This window comes from Lacerta agilis, chromosome 3 (assembly GCF_009819535.1).
Source record: "Lacerta agilis isolate rLacAgi1 chromosome 3, rLacAgi1.pri, whole genome shotgun sequence".
NCBI classification, from domain to species: domain Eukaryota; kingdom Metazoa; phylum Chordata; class Lepidosauria; order Squamata; family Lacertidae; genus Lacerta; species Lacerta agilis.
In genome coordinates, this window is record NC_046314.1 from 62,992,106 (window position 1) to 63,007,092 (window position 14,987).

General features: G+C 43.6%; 1 protein-coding gene across 2 annotated transcripts; it reads right to left on the bottom strand.

Annotated features, from left to right (window-relative positions):
* Positions 1 to 4,236: 4,236 nt before the first annotated feature.
* LRP11 (LDL receptor related protein 11) lies at positions 4,237 to 14,770 on the bottom strand. Of its 2 annotated transcripts, XM_033143982.1 has the most exons (8): positions 14,199 to 14,765; positions 11,740 to 11,897; positions 10,763 to 10,904; positions 10,184 to 10,309; positions 9,682 to 9,885; positions 8,376 to 8,546; positions 7,920 to 8,021; positions 4,237 to 4,474 (listed from the first exon to the last, which is right to left on the bottom strand). In XM_033143982.1, the coding sequence occupies exons 1-8, from the start codon at positions 14,734 to 14,736 to the stop codon at positions 4,320 to 4,322; spliced, it is 1,596 nt and encodes a 531-aa protein (XP_032999873.1). In that variant the 5' UTR covers positions 14,737 to 14,765; the 3' UTR covers positions 4,237 to 4,319. The 2 variants fall into 2 exon arrangements, with proteins under 2 accessions (XP_032999873.1, XP_032999874.1); XM_033143983.1 differs by lacking the exon at positions 8,376 to 8,546 and having other exon boundaries at positions 14,199 to 14,770.
* Between the last annotated feature and the right edge of the window lie 217 nt (positions 14,771 to 14,987).

Sequence of the window (14,987 nt, forward strand, 5' to 3'; positions counted from 1 at the left end):
TGTCCTTTTTGTAGGTGGAGTGCTGAAAAAATAAATCATTGTCCACAAAAATAATAAAAGGCACCCAGAACGTGACTAGGAAGAGCTTTTCCCCTTCATATTATTTCCATACTAGAAAATATTTAACCTGTTGAACTTCTGCCTGCCACACAGGTATTAAAGACGCAATAGCCATACTTTTCCCCTATGCCAACCCTAAACCAAAGCCTAGGTGGCAATCCTATATTCACTTAGCCTCAGAATAAGCTCCATTAAACCCAAAGATGTGTAATCTATAAATTTCAATGAAATCAATTTTTAGTAGTTGTTTTACTGCTTTTACTGCTTTATTCTACTTGTGATAAATAATCAGTGTTAAGATCAGGGTTTTTTTCAACTGGAACTCAGTTCTGGCACCCATCAGGTGGGCACCATTGCCATTCTAAGGGAACAAGGGAGGTGTTCATAGTGAATTCCGGCACCTCTTTTTCTAGAAAAATAGCACTGATCAAGACGACCTCTTGAAAAGCATAGCTAATACAGGAACAGGATGAGAGAAGAGATCCCAAAGATTTGAGCATTACAGAAACACATTGTGAGGATCAATATATTTGTTGTTGCCAGTTAGATACTTTTAAAGGCAAATAGAAAGTTAGCTTATTTTCCTGATAATACAAATCATTATGCAAACGGGGGTTTAGGGGAAAGGAGAACACTGGCTTGATTTTCTTTGCAGGCGTTATGTAGTGATGAATAAATCACCAGTTCCAATAGCCCCGTTGAACATCTTTTAGTTGTTCAAGCACGTTTACAAATGCTGCAAAGGACCTCATTTATTTTTCTTCATAAAATGCCTGCAATATATAATGGCTCCATTGTTTTTAGAATGTTTGCAAAAATGATTATGCTACAGCCTGCCAGGAGCAAACAGAACTTGAGAAGCACTGAAATAATTTTTCTTTCTTAAAACATTTCCCATTAAGGTATTTAAACCAAAAAGTGCTCTTTTGCACTGTGTCTTACAGCTTGGAGAAATAAGCTCACAGCAGTAGAAAAGGACTGCCTTGTACAATGCTAGCTAGTCCATGCTAGGTTTTATGTCTTCAGTTAAGTAAATGAGAATGAGGCTATGGGCATGGCAGGGTAGATTTAACTCCTCTCTCCCCCAACCCCAATGATCCCCAGCTATATTTTTACTGATTTATTTAGATTTAGCCTAACAGTTTGGGCCAGGCAATAAGGTTAATTATTACCTCAGTTAAATTATTAAACTTTCATCTTGCTGTATTCCTGGCCAGCAAAAGCCAGCTTGAATACAAATCTCCTACCTTGCTTCCAAAAAATATGTGAAGTGACTCAAAATGTAGCCATGGGTCACACCCTAAAGCAGGAAACAGGAAACATGGGTGATAGCCAGTTAAGCAGTTCCGTAAATGCAAGAAGTTCAAGGACTTCCTTCTCCACTGCTTGTGCCCCTCTTCCCAAATCTGCTCTGGGGGTTTTGGGTGGGGGGAACCTCAGAACAGGTAGACAGGGAGAAGAGAATAAGTTCCACTGTAATCAGAAATCTGCATGGATGAAAGCACTGGCTATGCTGGTTGAGGCTGATGGGAGCTGGAGTCCCAATGGAATCAAGAGGGCCCCATATTCTCTGTACCTGCCCTTAAAGGATTCTGTGAATTGTGGCCCTTAGCTTTGTAGATAATTGTAAGATTAAGAAGGGACAGAATTGGTAGACTCATAGAGCAGGAGTTTCTTGTTAAAATGGATCTGCAGTGAAAATAATGTAAAGAAGGGGGAAACACATTCATAATAGCACTGCCAATAGTAAGTCCACTAGTTACAGCCCTGCCCCTGTGAATATTTATAACAATTATTTGTAAAGCTTAGCATAGGGACAAAAAAAGGAGGTTGTAACTCCAAACTGATAAGCAAGAAAAGGCAATCAAAGATGATGGAGCAAAGCAGCGTGCAGCACTTCCACCCCTGGGTCACATGATTTCTCAAAGTAGAAGGTTCACAACACACTTGAGAAGCAGGTGCAAAAGTATACATTAGCTCCACATACCTGAAAGTACTGTCAATTTACTGTTAAAAGCCACCTAACATCATAATTTTGTGACAAACAGGTAATTTGTACATGGGACTATTGGTAGAGAACTAACAGCATAGCCTTAACACAAATGTTTCTCTTTTTATCAGTTAATAATGCAAAGCAGCTGGTAACAGGTAGTGGCAGACCTGTTAACTTTCAAACTCTACAGAGGCCTGCTTCTTAGCAAAGTGGTAATTGGCAAACTGGCTGTCAAGGAGAAGGTTTCTAGCCTAAGCTTCTCCGTATGCTAATTTGCTATGTGAGGAGATCGTTTTGGGTGGAAGTGTCCTATGAGAACCGCATGTTCAGCAGTGAAGCCCAGCCCCAGGCAGTAGGTTTTAGAACCCAGCTAGGCATGATGAGGCCACCTTTCATGTGTCTGTCCAGTTTGCACGTAAAGCAGAAACTGGGTGAGGGGCTAAGCTAATGAAATGCAGGAGATCAATTATATGCTAAGAATAAAAAGAGCCCAGGATACCTCTCTTCCCCTTAGTCGGTTTCTCCAGAACCTTTCCTCTGTTCTCAGCTCTGACACTTTTGCAACAATACAGAACCCTGCTAACATAGATTTTTGTTTACATAGTTACTGAAAGGAAAACAAGTATTTTGCAAGGCATTAAGAATAAAATAGGTTTATTATCTCTTACTTTACATTATCAGATTGGGACATTGGCAATGTGGAAGTCTGTGGTAGGATTCAAAGTTGTAAGTTCATTAGAATAAGAGAGACATACAGAATCATTGCATGCCTTTTCTGCATTGATTTGTACCTGGGTCCTCGGATGGGAACTTCTTTGCACAGATGGATAAAGAGGAGGGTTCACACACAAAAACTGATACACAGACTACAAACTGTACTGTATAGTGAACACTTCCTACAATTCAGTCATACATTGAATTCATCAGACGATGGGATGAGCTTTAAAATGGATGCAACTACTGAAACTTTAACTTCGCTGTGAGGGTCCAATTAGCAAGAATTTTTCAAGCTCCATGAAAGCAGGCAGCGTTGTATCAATATTAAATGGCTATAGCAGCAATGGGATGTGTTGCTGAACATAAGGCCTAGTCCATATCTGTAGCACAATGAGGTGGCAGAGTCCTGAGCTAGTAGCATAGAGTGTACAACTTCAGACCCCTGGGGGTGCTATAATTTTTTTGATCTTCAGTTTAAAGCGGGGGATAATGCTGCTCATTGCCCATGAAAAATAGATTGCTTGAAGGGTGGGAATCCTCAACTGTGTTTAGAAAAGTAGCATAGCAGAGGGCAGTCTCCCCTATGGTCCCTCTGCTTGAGCTGTTAAGTTTGTTTTTGTGTAATGGAACACTAAAACATCTCTCTTCCCTTTCCACTGTCTGAAGTGATACAAACCACTCATACCACTTTAAGATCCAAGTGCTTCATTTTGCTGCCTGTATAGAGCAAGCCTAATGTTTCACCTTGGGAAACTCTGCACTTTAACAGGGTGGCTTGTAAATAATCCCATGCCTGTGACAAGTAAGAAGCAACCCCAGGCAAGTAGGTGAGTAAAAATATATGCTTCTATTTGAACCAATCTTGAAGTGATAATAGTGCCATGTTATTTAAAAATAAAATAAAATACTGGTTTTAAATTAGTAAATAAATATCCTTTCTGTAAAAGGAAGCTAAAGAAATATCATTTATGTAAAAGGAATCTAATTTCTCACCTAAGGCCAGATGCAGAGAACCAACACAACAGGAAATAGATGTGTCTAGGCTCTTATATGACTGCTGTATTTTTCCATGCCCTGACCTGTGCCATCCCTTGGGACATGGGAGTGGTGCAGCAATGTAGATCATCAGCCACCCAGAAATCAATATTCAAAATGGTGCTGTAACACTGCATGATGCTTCTTTGCAAAACAGAACTGAGTGTTATGGATTACAAGGAGAGGGCAGTTCCAGCCACATTACCTTAGATATGGCAGTATTTTCATGGGACTGAACCAATACACAACAGAGTAAGATGGAATTTGCCTTATTGACAAGCACAGGATAGTTCTAGAGCTCTGGCAGAGGGAAGCCAGTCTGTCTGTTGGTGCAGCTATAAACATCTCTACCACTGATGTTAGAAAGAATCTTTTAGAAGGTGGCTGCTGCGTTTTCTCTTTAAACATGAGTTTTTACCTTTTTTTTTTTAAAAAAAAGAGGAAAGTGTAAGATGCAAGAGGCACACTTTTTTTGAGGAAAGCTCCAGGAAAGGGAAGTCACCTGAACCCTGCTTTAGAGATACATCCCATTTATGAGGTAATCGGATTCCTCAGACATCAGGGGCCGAGCTTTCTTAAGTTTCTGTCTCACTAACCGAAGTCGGCAAGCTACCATGAGCAGCAGCATAGCAGTGATGGCCAGTCCAAGAGCCAGAGGGAGGACAGCACCTTTGAAAGGGAAAGAAAGGAGCAGTTAAACAATGTTAACACTGGAACTAATCAAGAATGTGCTATATAAAGCCAAATAATTTTTAATAATAATAATAATAATTGTTATTCACCAGCATATTAGTGTACATTTCTTCTAATACATACATTTTTGTATGCCGTTTTGTTGAATATACATTTTTTTCCAAGTGATTCCCCCCCCTAATATTTTTGTACCTTATTTTTCCTAACTAGCATTTTTGGTTTTGCACACTTTCCCCTAATATACATAGTTTTGGTTGGAGAGATGCACCACAAAATTTGGAGAAGTGTGAATTTCAAAGCACAGCTGTCTTGCAGCTTTGGGAACTGCAAAATACGTAGGTTTGCATTAAAATGTGAAAGGAACCAAATTCATCTTTCGTCCCTAATGTCAGCCCACTTAAAAACATTTGACACCAGTTGCTGTCCCAATTATTAGAAAAGGATTTTCTTAAACAGTTAACAGAGAATGCTTGGTCTCCAGTAAAACAATTCCAAGTTTTGCAAGAGTGCCTTGTAGGTATGATGCTCAGTGCTGGGGTTTAAGGGGAAAGTGCCTTTGAAGAGCCAGGCAGCTACCGGTACTATGAATTGTAACTGTGCTTTTCTCCCCTTGGGTACAAAAACATAACTTTTGCCTAGTGAAACTGTTTTAAAACAACCTTGCCATTGAGACTTTGTAGCAATATTACCAGATGGTTGTCTGTGTCACTTTGATAAACAGAATGCTGTTTACCAGGGGTCAACAAACTTTTTCAGCAGGGGGCCGGTCCACTGTCCCTCAGACCTTGTGGGGGGCCGGACTATATTTTGAAGGGGGGAAATGAACGAATTCCTATGCCCCACAAATAACCCAGAGGTGGATTTTTAAATAAAAGCACACACTCTACTCATGTAAAAACAAACTATTCCCGGACCAACCGTGGGCCGGATTTAGAAGGCGAATGGGTTGGATTCGGCCCCTGGGCCTTAGTTTGCCTACCCATGCTATTTACTGTCTGAGCATGTACCTAGATAAAGCTTAGGCCAGTTTTCAACACATTTCTTTTTTATTTGCCATGGCTGCAAGTTACAGCAGAATTTTGACTGTATATCTAATCATGAAAATTGGATCCTCCTACTTCTAGGAAAGAAATGTGATCATATGAAAGTTAGTGCTTAGGGCTATCAACACTGCAAACAGCTGTACCTGCAAATAGGAAAACAGTGCTGCAGATTTCTCTCTCCTTGCCTTCACTCTGAAAAATATGGACACACAACCTCCAAGCTGAAGGCTGATCTCCCCCTGTGTTCCTCCCCATTCTGAGCATCCTGCATGTTTAGCTGATCAATCTGCCCCTTTTTTCTTATAATAGTAACACTTGCTTTACGCTTTTTGCATACTGGATAAGCTTGCAGGCTTTGGCATGGACACAGTACCCATGAGAACTGTGCAAAGCTGGCATTTGCAGCAAACTGGAAGAACAGGTTTTCCCTGAGGTCAATACAAGGGAGAAGACTGTGTGTCTAAAATGCAGCGCATATGCTTCTGCAGTGAGGTTGTGCAAAAATTATGTAAGTCTGTATGCACCCTCACGCAGGAAATAAGCCCACCATTGCTTTTGTGATTTTAAAAGTTTCTCTTCCTAAGGCTTGTTCTGCCTTAGGAAACTGTATAGATGGCCTCTTCCTTAAACAAATCTTTGTCAGAAAAGAAGTGCACACCATCACTTGTCAACTGCTGTAAGAAGACTTTGTGCTAACCTACATGTCATAGGGATGATATTATAAACCTAACTCCCATATATTATCTCAGGATCATGCTGAGTTTTCTGCAGGACATCCTTCTGTCCTTGAGGTGAAGGACCGCATACCAGAAGCCCAACAGGTCAGGAAACCCATCTATTATCTACACTGAGGGCCAAAGCAAACACTATGTTATCTACATATCTGTGCAGGGTAGGGTTTGTTTAGTTTTATGAAAAGACAAATTGTTGGCAGTGCTGGATTTAGGGTGGTGTAGGCAGTTCCCCCTAACAGAGTGCAAAATTGAGGGGGTGCAAAATTGAGAAGATCCATTTGGGGGTGCCAAATTGTGGGCTCGTACAGGGCACCATATTACAAAAGGTTTCCAAAGTCTGCCCCCATTGCTGAAATAGAAGGTCTGATCTGGAGCAGGATCCCCCTGTTGGGGATAGGGGAGTTTTAACCCTCTTCCCACAACTATGGTCCTGATCTGGATAAGCCCCCCCCCCTTATCTTCAATTTGCATATGACAATAACGGCACTGAAATGAGTGGGAGTTTTCCCCCAACGCAAACTGCAGGTGCAGTATTCCAGATCCAGATTGGGACAACTGTGAATAAAGGGTGAAGGGCAAAACTTCCTATACCACAATGACCCTTACCTATCCTAGGGTCCCAATTTGGGCTGAGGGTCCTGGCCTGGCAATTTATGTAAAAACAACAACGAGAGCCTGCACATAAAGGCACAGCTATGGAGTTAGCATAACATGTAGTTTTGCCCTGAGATATTGGCACAGCCGGCCTGGCAGCCTTGATGCCAAGCTTCCTGGAGGCAAGCCAGACAAGAAGAAAGTGGCTGGGCAAAGCAGATTGTCTCTCTGGCAGAGGATGGACTTCTTAGTGTGCCTGCTTCTGAGGAAGAAGAGTATACACAGCCTGATGCAAAGATACAGTCCCAAGTAAGCAGAAATAAAAACAAGATGCAAGCCATCAGCTGTTGTGCTAGAAGTCCTTGACAGGTTTGAAACCAATCTGTGGTCTTCAGACTAGCTAAAAAGAAAAAGTAAAGGACCCCATGACAGTTACATCCAGTCAAAGGCGACTATGGGGTGCGGCGCTCATCTCGCTTTCAGGCTGAAGGAGCTGGTGTTTGTCCGCAGACAGCTTTCCGGGTCATGTGGCCAGCATATCTAAACCACTTCTGGTGCAATGGAACACCGTGACGGAAACCAGAGTGTACAGAAATGCTGTTTACCTTCCCGCCACAGCAGTACCTATTTATCTACTTGCACTGGCGTGCTTTCGAATTGCTAGGTTGGCAGGAGCTGGGACAGAGCAACGGGAGCTCACTCCGTCGCAGGGATTCAAACCGCCGATCTTCTGACTGGCAAGCCCAAGGGGCTCAGTGTTTTAGACCACAGCACCACCCATGTCAGACTAGCTACAACAGCAAATGCAAGAAGCAAAGGAAGCTTAGGCAGGGGGACATGGACATGCTGGCCCAATCTAGGACATAACCACCATGCAGGGATGTTATTCCTGTAGTTTGTGCTTACTTGGTGATGCAAGTTGTTAAGATTGTATCGTTAAGGCATTTTGTTTTGTTTAATCAATCCCACTCTGCACATTAATGGGAATTAAAACATTCAGTGACACCTAATTCTATGAGGGTTAGTTTTAAAATACAGCATTGTAATTACCTGCTTCTGGTACCGGATGGCTCTTTTCGATGGGCGTGCCCTTTAACACCACAATGTTATTTTCATTTTTATAATCTGTGTCTTTCCCTGAGGTTTTAGAGTCTGTAAATATGGAGCAGGATATATAGCTATAAGTCATATTCCATATACATAACATATCATTTGCTTTACAGTCTGCCCTCCCTCCTATGTTTTTTTCAGTAACTACAGCACATAGAGTGCTGTCATCGAGCAGAAGCATAGGGGCTCCTCTTCGGCATCTCTTAACAGGCTGCAGATGCATTAGTACTGTTCCTGGCTGCCACTGCAAATTTCCTGTCTTCTAATAAGAGGATTATTCAAGCAGCTCCTGGGATTTCAAGGGGCTTATTCTGAGCTAAAAAAAAAACAAGAGATTCTGCAGCTATGTTGTACTGCAATATTCCCCTATTCTTAAAAAGAGTGACTGATTATTACCATGAGCTTTTACACATTCAGCAAGGCAGTCTGATTCTTGAAGGAAGTTGTTTTCATTGCCTTTGCAGCCGCCATAGACGAAATGTATGCAAGTGCCAGAAAAAGCATCAAAATGCCAGCGAGGGAAATGGCCATTGCAGGGGCCAGCAGCAGGAGGCACCAAGCACAGTTCTGCGATTAAAGCAGGAAAAAAGAAACTATAAGCATTATGTCTTCTAAAACATCTAAAAATAAGCCAGAGTTTAGGTTTTCTAAAGTTTGGTACTTATTGCATTAAGTATGTGATTTAATGGTTGTCACTATTTTATAACACTTCAGTTTCTTAACTACGAAACTGATTGATTTTGTTTTTGCTTTAACATGCCTGACTACTTCTGCTCTTTCCCCATCAGTGGCTAGAACTGTGTCCATCTCACATTATTAATTGAATCACAGCAGAAAAAGCAAAAGAGTAATTTGCATGCAAAAGTAATCGGCTATGGAGACCATATGGCACCTATTAGAGCCAGATGCTGGGCAAAATGTGTATTGGAATATGCGGCAAAATGGTAAGTGGTATCAGCTCAGGATCATTTCAACAGTCTTTCCCATGCCCAAGATGAAGGTGTACAGTGGTACCTCAGGTTAAGAACTTAATTCATTCTGGAGGTTCGTTGTTAACCTGAAACTGTTCTTAACCTGAAGCACCACTTTAGCTAATGTGACCTACCGCTGCCGCTGCGCCGCCAGAGCACAATTTTGGTTCTTATCCTGAAGCAAAGTTCTCAACCTGAAGCGTTATTTCTGGGTTAGCCGAGTATGTAACCTGAAGCGTATGTCACCTGAAGCGTATGTCACCTGAGGTACCACTGTACCATGTTAGACAAGCCAAGGAAGACTTTCTACGTAGACCCTGCCTCTCTGAATCTTGTGCAATACTATGAGGTTTGATCATTCAGAAATGCAGAATACAGCTCTAAATTTGCACATGACAATAAGAGCTATTAGAATTGACCAGGGTGAGAACACTTTCTTACTCATACCGGTAGCATACACAGTGATAAATACTTCCATGATCAGAGGTGTGTGTGGGAGGGAAAACAGTGCTTCTATAATCAGGCTCAGAACACACAACATTTTCTTCAAATTTCATTGAAATCAATGGGCTTTAGTGTACTTAATTCTGCAAGTACAGGTGCTTAGCAACATAGTGTTGCCTGTATTGGTTATAAGTGCTTAGGAGGAGGCATACTGAGAACTATACTAATGCTGCAAAACATGACATGTGGTGGCAGTGTCAGAGATATTTAAGGTATATTCATTATACCTGGCATTAACCCAGTAATTTGTTTCTTTGGTCCCTGAGAGGATGATTTGTTGATCTTGTCTGCATCAGATGCTTGATTGCTTACAGTAGTTTTCTGGGTGATTTCAAATGTAAGTTCCTTGTTGACATCGTTAGTTTGTCCAATGCTGTTTTGCTGGATGAAGCTAGTGGCTGGGTGAGTTATTGTCTTTTGTCCTGAAGTAACTGAATAAATTAAAAAAACAGACATTGTCTTTATGGTGTGTGTGTATGTTGTTTAAACACTCAAATAATCAGATGACTGACACTGAGAGTGCACTTTCAAAGAGCTCACTTGCAATGCTGATCATGAGATTGCTGGTGACAGCAAGCCCCATTGAAATTTCCCATCTGCAGGTGTGGTTTGAATTCAAACCCCTCCTGTCAACAGACATTTTTCCTCTGCAAGTCTGTAGAGGGAAAATGTCCATTTGCAGGTGCATAAGTAAAAGATGCGTGTAAACTCAAAGTGCTGTTTACTCACATTTCTGACAAAAAGCTTCATCAGACCCATCCAGACACTGCTCTTCTCCATCACAGGCATAGGTGATATCAATGCAGCAACCATCATCACAGAGGAACTGGTAGCGCGAACAAACCCCAAAACATCCTGTAACAAACCAACCCTCGAGTTACATGAAAAGAGAACCACTAAACTGAGTTGTTTAAACTGGAAGTGCTGGAATGGGAGTTACAGAAACTATACATTATGAGATTATTATACTGCCCTTCACCAAAAATGGTTCACTAAAAAAAGTAAAAAAAGTTCTAAAGCCACTTGCAAGCCTACTTTGGCATTGTGGCATATAAATGAAATAATGATAATGATAGCAGTAACAACATAATACATAATAAACAAAAGCATTAATATAGCTCTTAATGGCACACCCTTCCCCCTCATTATTAGAGAGTAAGCTCTGTCAATTTCATAATTATGAGCAATATCAACATTGTACAAGTGTAAGTTTGCTTATGCGATGAGACTTCTCATTCTCTTCTTCAGTTCAAAGTGCTTGACAGATACCATGTGGTTGCAAAAATATTATTTCAACCATTTTCTCACCTAACATGGAGTGACCCACAGGAAGTACAGTCACTGAGACATTATCTGAGCTCCTTTGGCCAGCTGTGTCTGTCACAGTCAGCTCCAGCATGTATTTCCCTTCTTGCAGTTGAGAGAGCTTCAGAGTTCCAGGTTGTGGTACCTGTCCCAAAGAAACCAAGGCATTAATTGAACAAGTCCTGCTCTTCACACCCTTGCTATGTTATAGTAACACAGTCAAAAGCCTGTGGAATGCTAATGAATGAAGCCAACATCCATGCTTTGACACAAGCACAGACCTGAAAGTCTGCCAAGCAGCTTATAAGAATATATATATAGAGAGAGAAAGAGACTGAAATTGGAAACAGTGAGTAGTGGTAGTGTAAAAATGTAATAAAGCTTCAGCATATTGGACCAGTGCTCTTTTGGTAGCAAAGAGCACAGGCCCAGAAAATAAACATTTGACCATAAGAAGTGCAGTGATATCCTAAGAGTGAAGTGCTCCAACTTTTCCAGGACCACCATCATATTGTTAAAAAAGAATCCAGTAATATCAAAAAATAAACAGAAAGGTGATCAACCCATTTCAACTTCTTCCTTCTTAATGAAGATTTCATGCCAGCTGCAGGGCTAAATAAACAAACCCAAACAGCAGGATTCCATATATGATAATAGTAAACACATATTCATTCCCTTATGCATAATATGAAGAAGGAATGTTTGCAAGGCATGTTCATTTAAGGCTTAATGCCCATATTTGTAATTTATTTGTAATATATACATACAGTACTAGTACTGTATATGTATATATGTAGTAACCCAATTTCCTGACAAATACCAGCTTTGAGAAATGAATATCAACTAAACAGTCTACAGTCTCTAAAACATCTCATTTTATGTTTTATCTGATTGCACTCTGAAAAGTTCACATTGTTATTTTTACAATACCAGGACCAAATTTAGCAAATAATTAACTTGCACTACAAAGTTATAGATACCTTCATATCAACTGAAGGGGCACCTTGAAGCAGTCTCCACTCATACTGTATGATTCCATGGTCATCTCTACTTTCTCGGCCGTCTAGAATCACCCAGTTAATGGGCAACTGAAGCATAATGTCTTTCCCTGCCTTGCTGAGAGGAGGCTCATCAGTTTCTAAATAAAAGAAAAGCAATCCTGTTACTAAAAGAAAAGAGAGCACACATCCCTGGCAAGTTTTGAGTTCTCTTCTGGCACACAAGTGTCTTCACAGAAACACACCTGGATGGTGAAGGCACAGCACTATGAGACAGGAATGAGGAGGCAGGCAGGCACACTCATTGGACTGGAAGGAGAGGACTGAGAAGACCACACAGGGATCCTACTCAGTTTTCATGCAGCCTTCATGGAACTTTTGAGGGCTCTCAATGCCTCTTTCTCTGGGAAGCTGCTGCCACAGCCTCCCAAGGGGTGAAAATCCTCACTCTTTAATGGACAAACATAGAAGTCACTTGGTGCTGGTCCCTTGCCAGTCTGAGCAGAGGTGCAGTTGCTGCTGCAGCAGTTCACGTCTCCTCTTTTGGCTGCTCTTTCCCATTCCCTAGCTCTGCTAGTGAATGCAATAAACTTGTTGAAGAATAGAAGCAGAGGCATGGACCTCTCAGTCCATGCAAGTTTCTCTCCCTGCTTTTTACCATCTTAAAAAGAAAGAAAAGAGATAGCTTGCCTGAGAGTACTCACATTTTTCTCTAGAACCTAAAGCCCTTGACTCATATGTCTGAAAACTGGCTGTGCTTCACACCGGCCTTGTGGGAAAAACCACTCTGCTCATAATCAAGGCATCCTTGTCTTCTCAGCACTAGCATGCTTAAACTGCAACCTTCCCTTTACTTGTAAGAGAGCAAATATATTCTGTAAGTAATGCAAAATGAGTTGCAATAACCTTTTGTGCTCTGAAAATGAAAGTAGGAAAGTGGCCTTCCCCAAATGCCCAAAGCTGCATGCATTTGCATGTTTGGAACCGCCAGACTTACACGTTCATGCCACTTCACTCATCACAGGATTTTTTATGTGTAGAAATCGACAAGATGTGCAGACGAAGACTGTAACATTTGAAGATTCTGCATGAGCAATGTTCCTACATATAAAGCAGTGATTCACTGCAGATCCTCAGTGTGTCTGCACACCATGACTGGTGTGTTTATAATATGCTAATTTCTACATGGAAGTGCCTTGCAGAGAAGCAAGTGAGTCATGCTTCTGCAAGGGCTGTCACCAATGACACAGACACTGTGTCATCCTCACCTGAGTGGGCAGAGAAGTCTTTGACTGGGAGCTGCTTGACACCAATGCAAAAGCACTGTGGCTACATGCTGAGGAAGGAAATTCATGCATGCCTTTGTGTGTTCATGAAGGACCTTAACAATACATTGGGTGGTATTCAACTAAGTTTTACTCTGAGTAGACCCGCTGAAATGAATGAATATGGCTACGTTAGGCTCCTTAATTTCAACAGGTCCACTCTGAGTAAAACTTAGTTGAATACCACCCAGAGAGTGATGTTGAACTAAATCCTACTTGGAGCAGACCCAGTGAAATCCAAGGACACTTATTTCAATCTAAATATATCTTAGTTCAGGGGTAGCCAAGGTGGTGCCCACCAGATGTTGTTAGATTCATCAGCCCCAGCCAACATGAGTGATGGGAGTTTTAGTCCAGCAACATCTAGAGGATGTCATGTTGCTTACCCCTGACTTAGTTGGATATCACCCACAGAACTGAGAGAGGAGAGGAGAAGCGAGCAACACTTTTGCCACTTTGTCTGTCAGCTTTATGTATACTTTTCGAACAATAGAAGAGGTTGGCCTGAGAAGGAAAGAAGAAGAAAAGGAGAAGCCCGCCATCTGGCTCTCCACCCACCACTATATAGGCCTGTAAGAGGGACAAGGAGATGTTGTGAACCACCCTGTGATCTGCAGGTGAAGGGTGGCATAGTAAATAAATAATCAATCAATCAATCAATCAATGGTGCCCAGGCATAAAAAGGGTATGGCACAAAGATGCACTCTGCCTGCCTGAAGCATAGTGGGTGCCTACATAATACATACTGTACAAAGATTCATCTCACCCCATCTATGGGGTCACCATAGGAGAAAGAGCTGCCCCGTTTCTGCCCCAGCCCCAACCGGCCCCTTAGTCTCCGCCGGTGACAGAAGCTCTAGTATGTAAACAAGGCCACCCTGTAGCGACTGCCATTTCCTTCCTGGTACAAGTCTAAGGTGAGCACCAACAGCCACGGCTCAGTTCCAGGCCTTAAACCGCTCCGTTTCCAAGAGCCTCCTGGGCACCCGCAAAGCGCCTCCTCCCCACGCCCCCAACCCAAGTGCCGGTCTTCCGGGTCGGCGTGTGTGACTGAGAGCGCCCACTGAACCCAACAGGTCCCAAGGCGGCTGCGGCGGACTGAAGGCTCCTTCTTACCCGGGGCGGGCGGGCGGCTGCTGGGCTCCAGGCCGTAGCTGCTGTAGCCGCGCTGCGGGGAGAAGAGGCAGACGGCGCGGCCGCGGTAGGTGCAGTTGAAGAGGTAGCAGCGCAGCGAGGCGGGCGATTGCTGCGGCTGCTGCACGACGGCCAGGGTGCAGCGGGCTTCGGCGCAGCAGGCGTCCAGGCACTGCCTGGGCCCCGCCACCGAGCCCGGCGAGTCGAGGAAGGTGGCGCCCGCCGCGATGGAGTCCTTGGTGCGGATGATGGTGTCGGGCCTGGCCGAGAAGAAGCCCGACGGCCCGCCGTTTCCCCCGTGGCAGTGGCTTGCTGCCACCTCCGCCAGCTCGTTGCCTCCTCCACCGCCCGGGGGCTCCTGCTCCTGCTGCAGCAGCTGGCGGCGGAACTCCTCCAGCAGCGTCTCGACCCCGGACGCCCCCGGCGACCGGAGCTGCACCGACGCCCACCCCGGCAGCGGCAAGAGCAGCAGCGAGAGGAAGAGAGCCAGGCCCGTCGGCCCGGGCACCTGCGCGGCCATAGCTCCGAGAGGGCCGCAGCGATGCCGGCCAGGGAGAGAGCCGAAGGGACGGTGGGCAGGCGGAGAGCCCCGCTGCTACCAGAGCCGCCCAGGAGGCGGCGGAGGAGGCGGCGAAGAGCGCCCCATGGTGGCCCCTCCCCGCGCCAGCCGGGGACGCGGCGGGAACAGCCCGGCTCCGATCAGCACCACCGAGCTCTGAACAGCTCCGAGGCGCAAGCCCCGCCGGCACTCTGGCACCGCCTCCTCCGAGC

What these genes read in the sequence shown, in the direction of transcription:
- LRP11 (XM_033143982.1), bottom strand. Translation starts at nt 14,736, where the DNA reads ATGGCCGCGCAGGTGCCCGGGCCGACGGGCCTGGCTCTCTTCCTCTCG. An exon ending in CAGCCGCCCGCCCGCCCCGG is followed by an intron (nt 11,898 to 14,198) that starts GTAAGAAGGAGC and finishes TCTTTTATTTAG; the next exon opens with AAACTGATGAGCCTCCTCTC. An exon ending in CCATCCGGTACCAGAAGCAG is followed by an intron (nt 4,475 to 7,919) that starts GTAATTACAATG and finishes TCCCTTTCAAAG; the next exon opens with GTGCTGTCCTCCCTCTGGCT.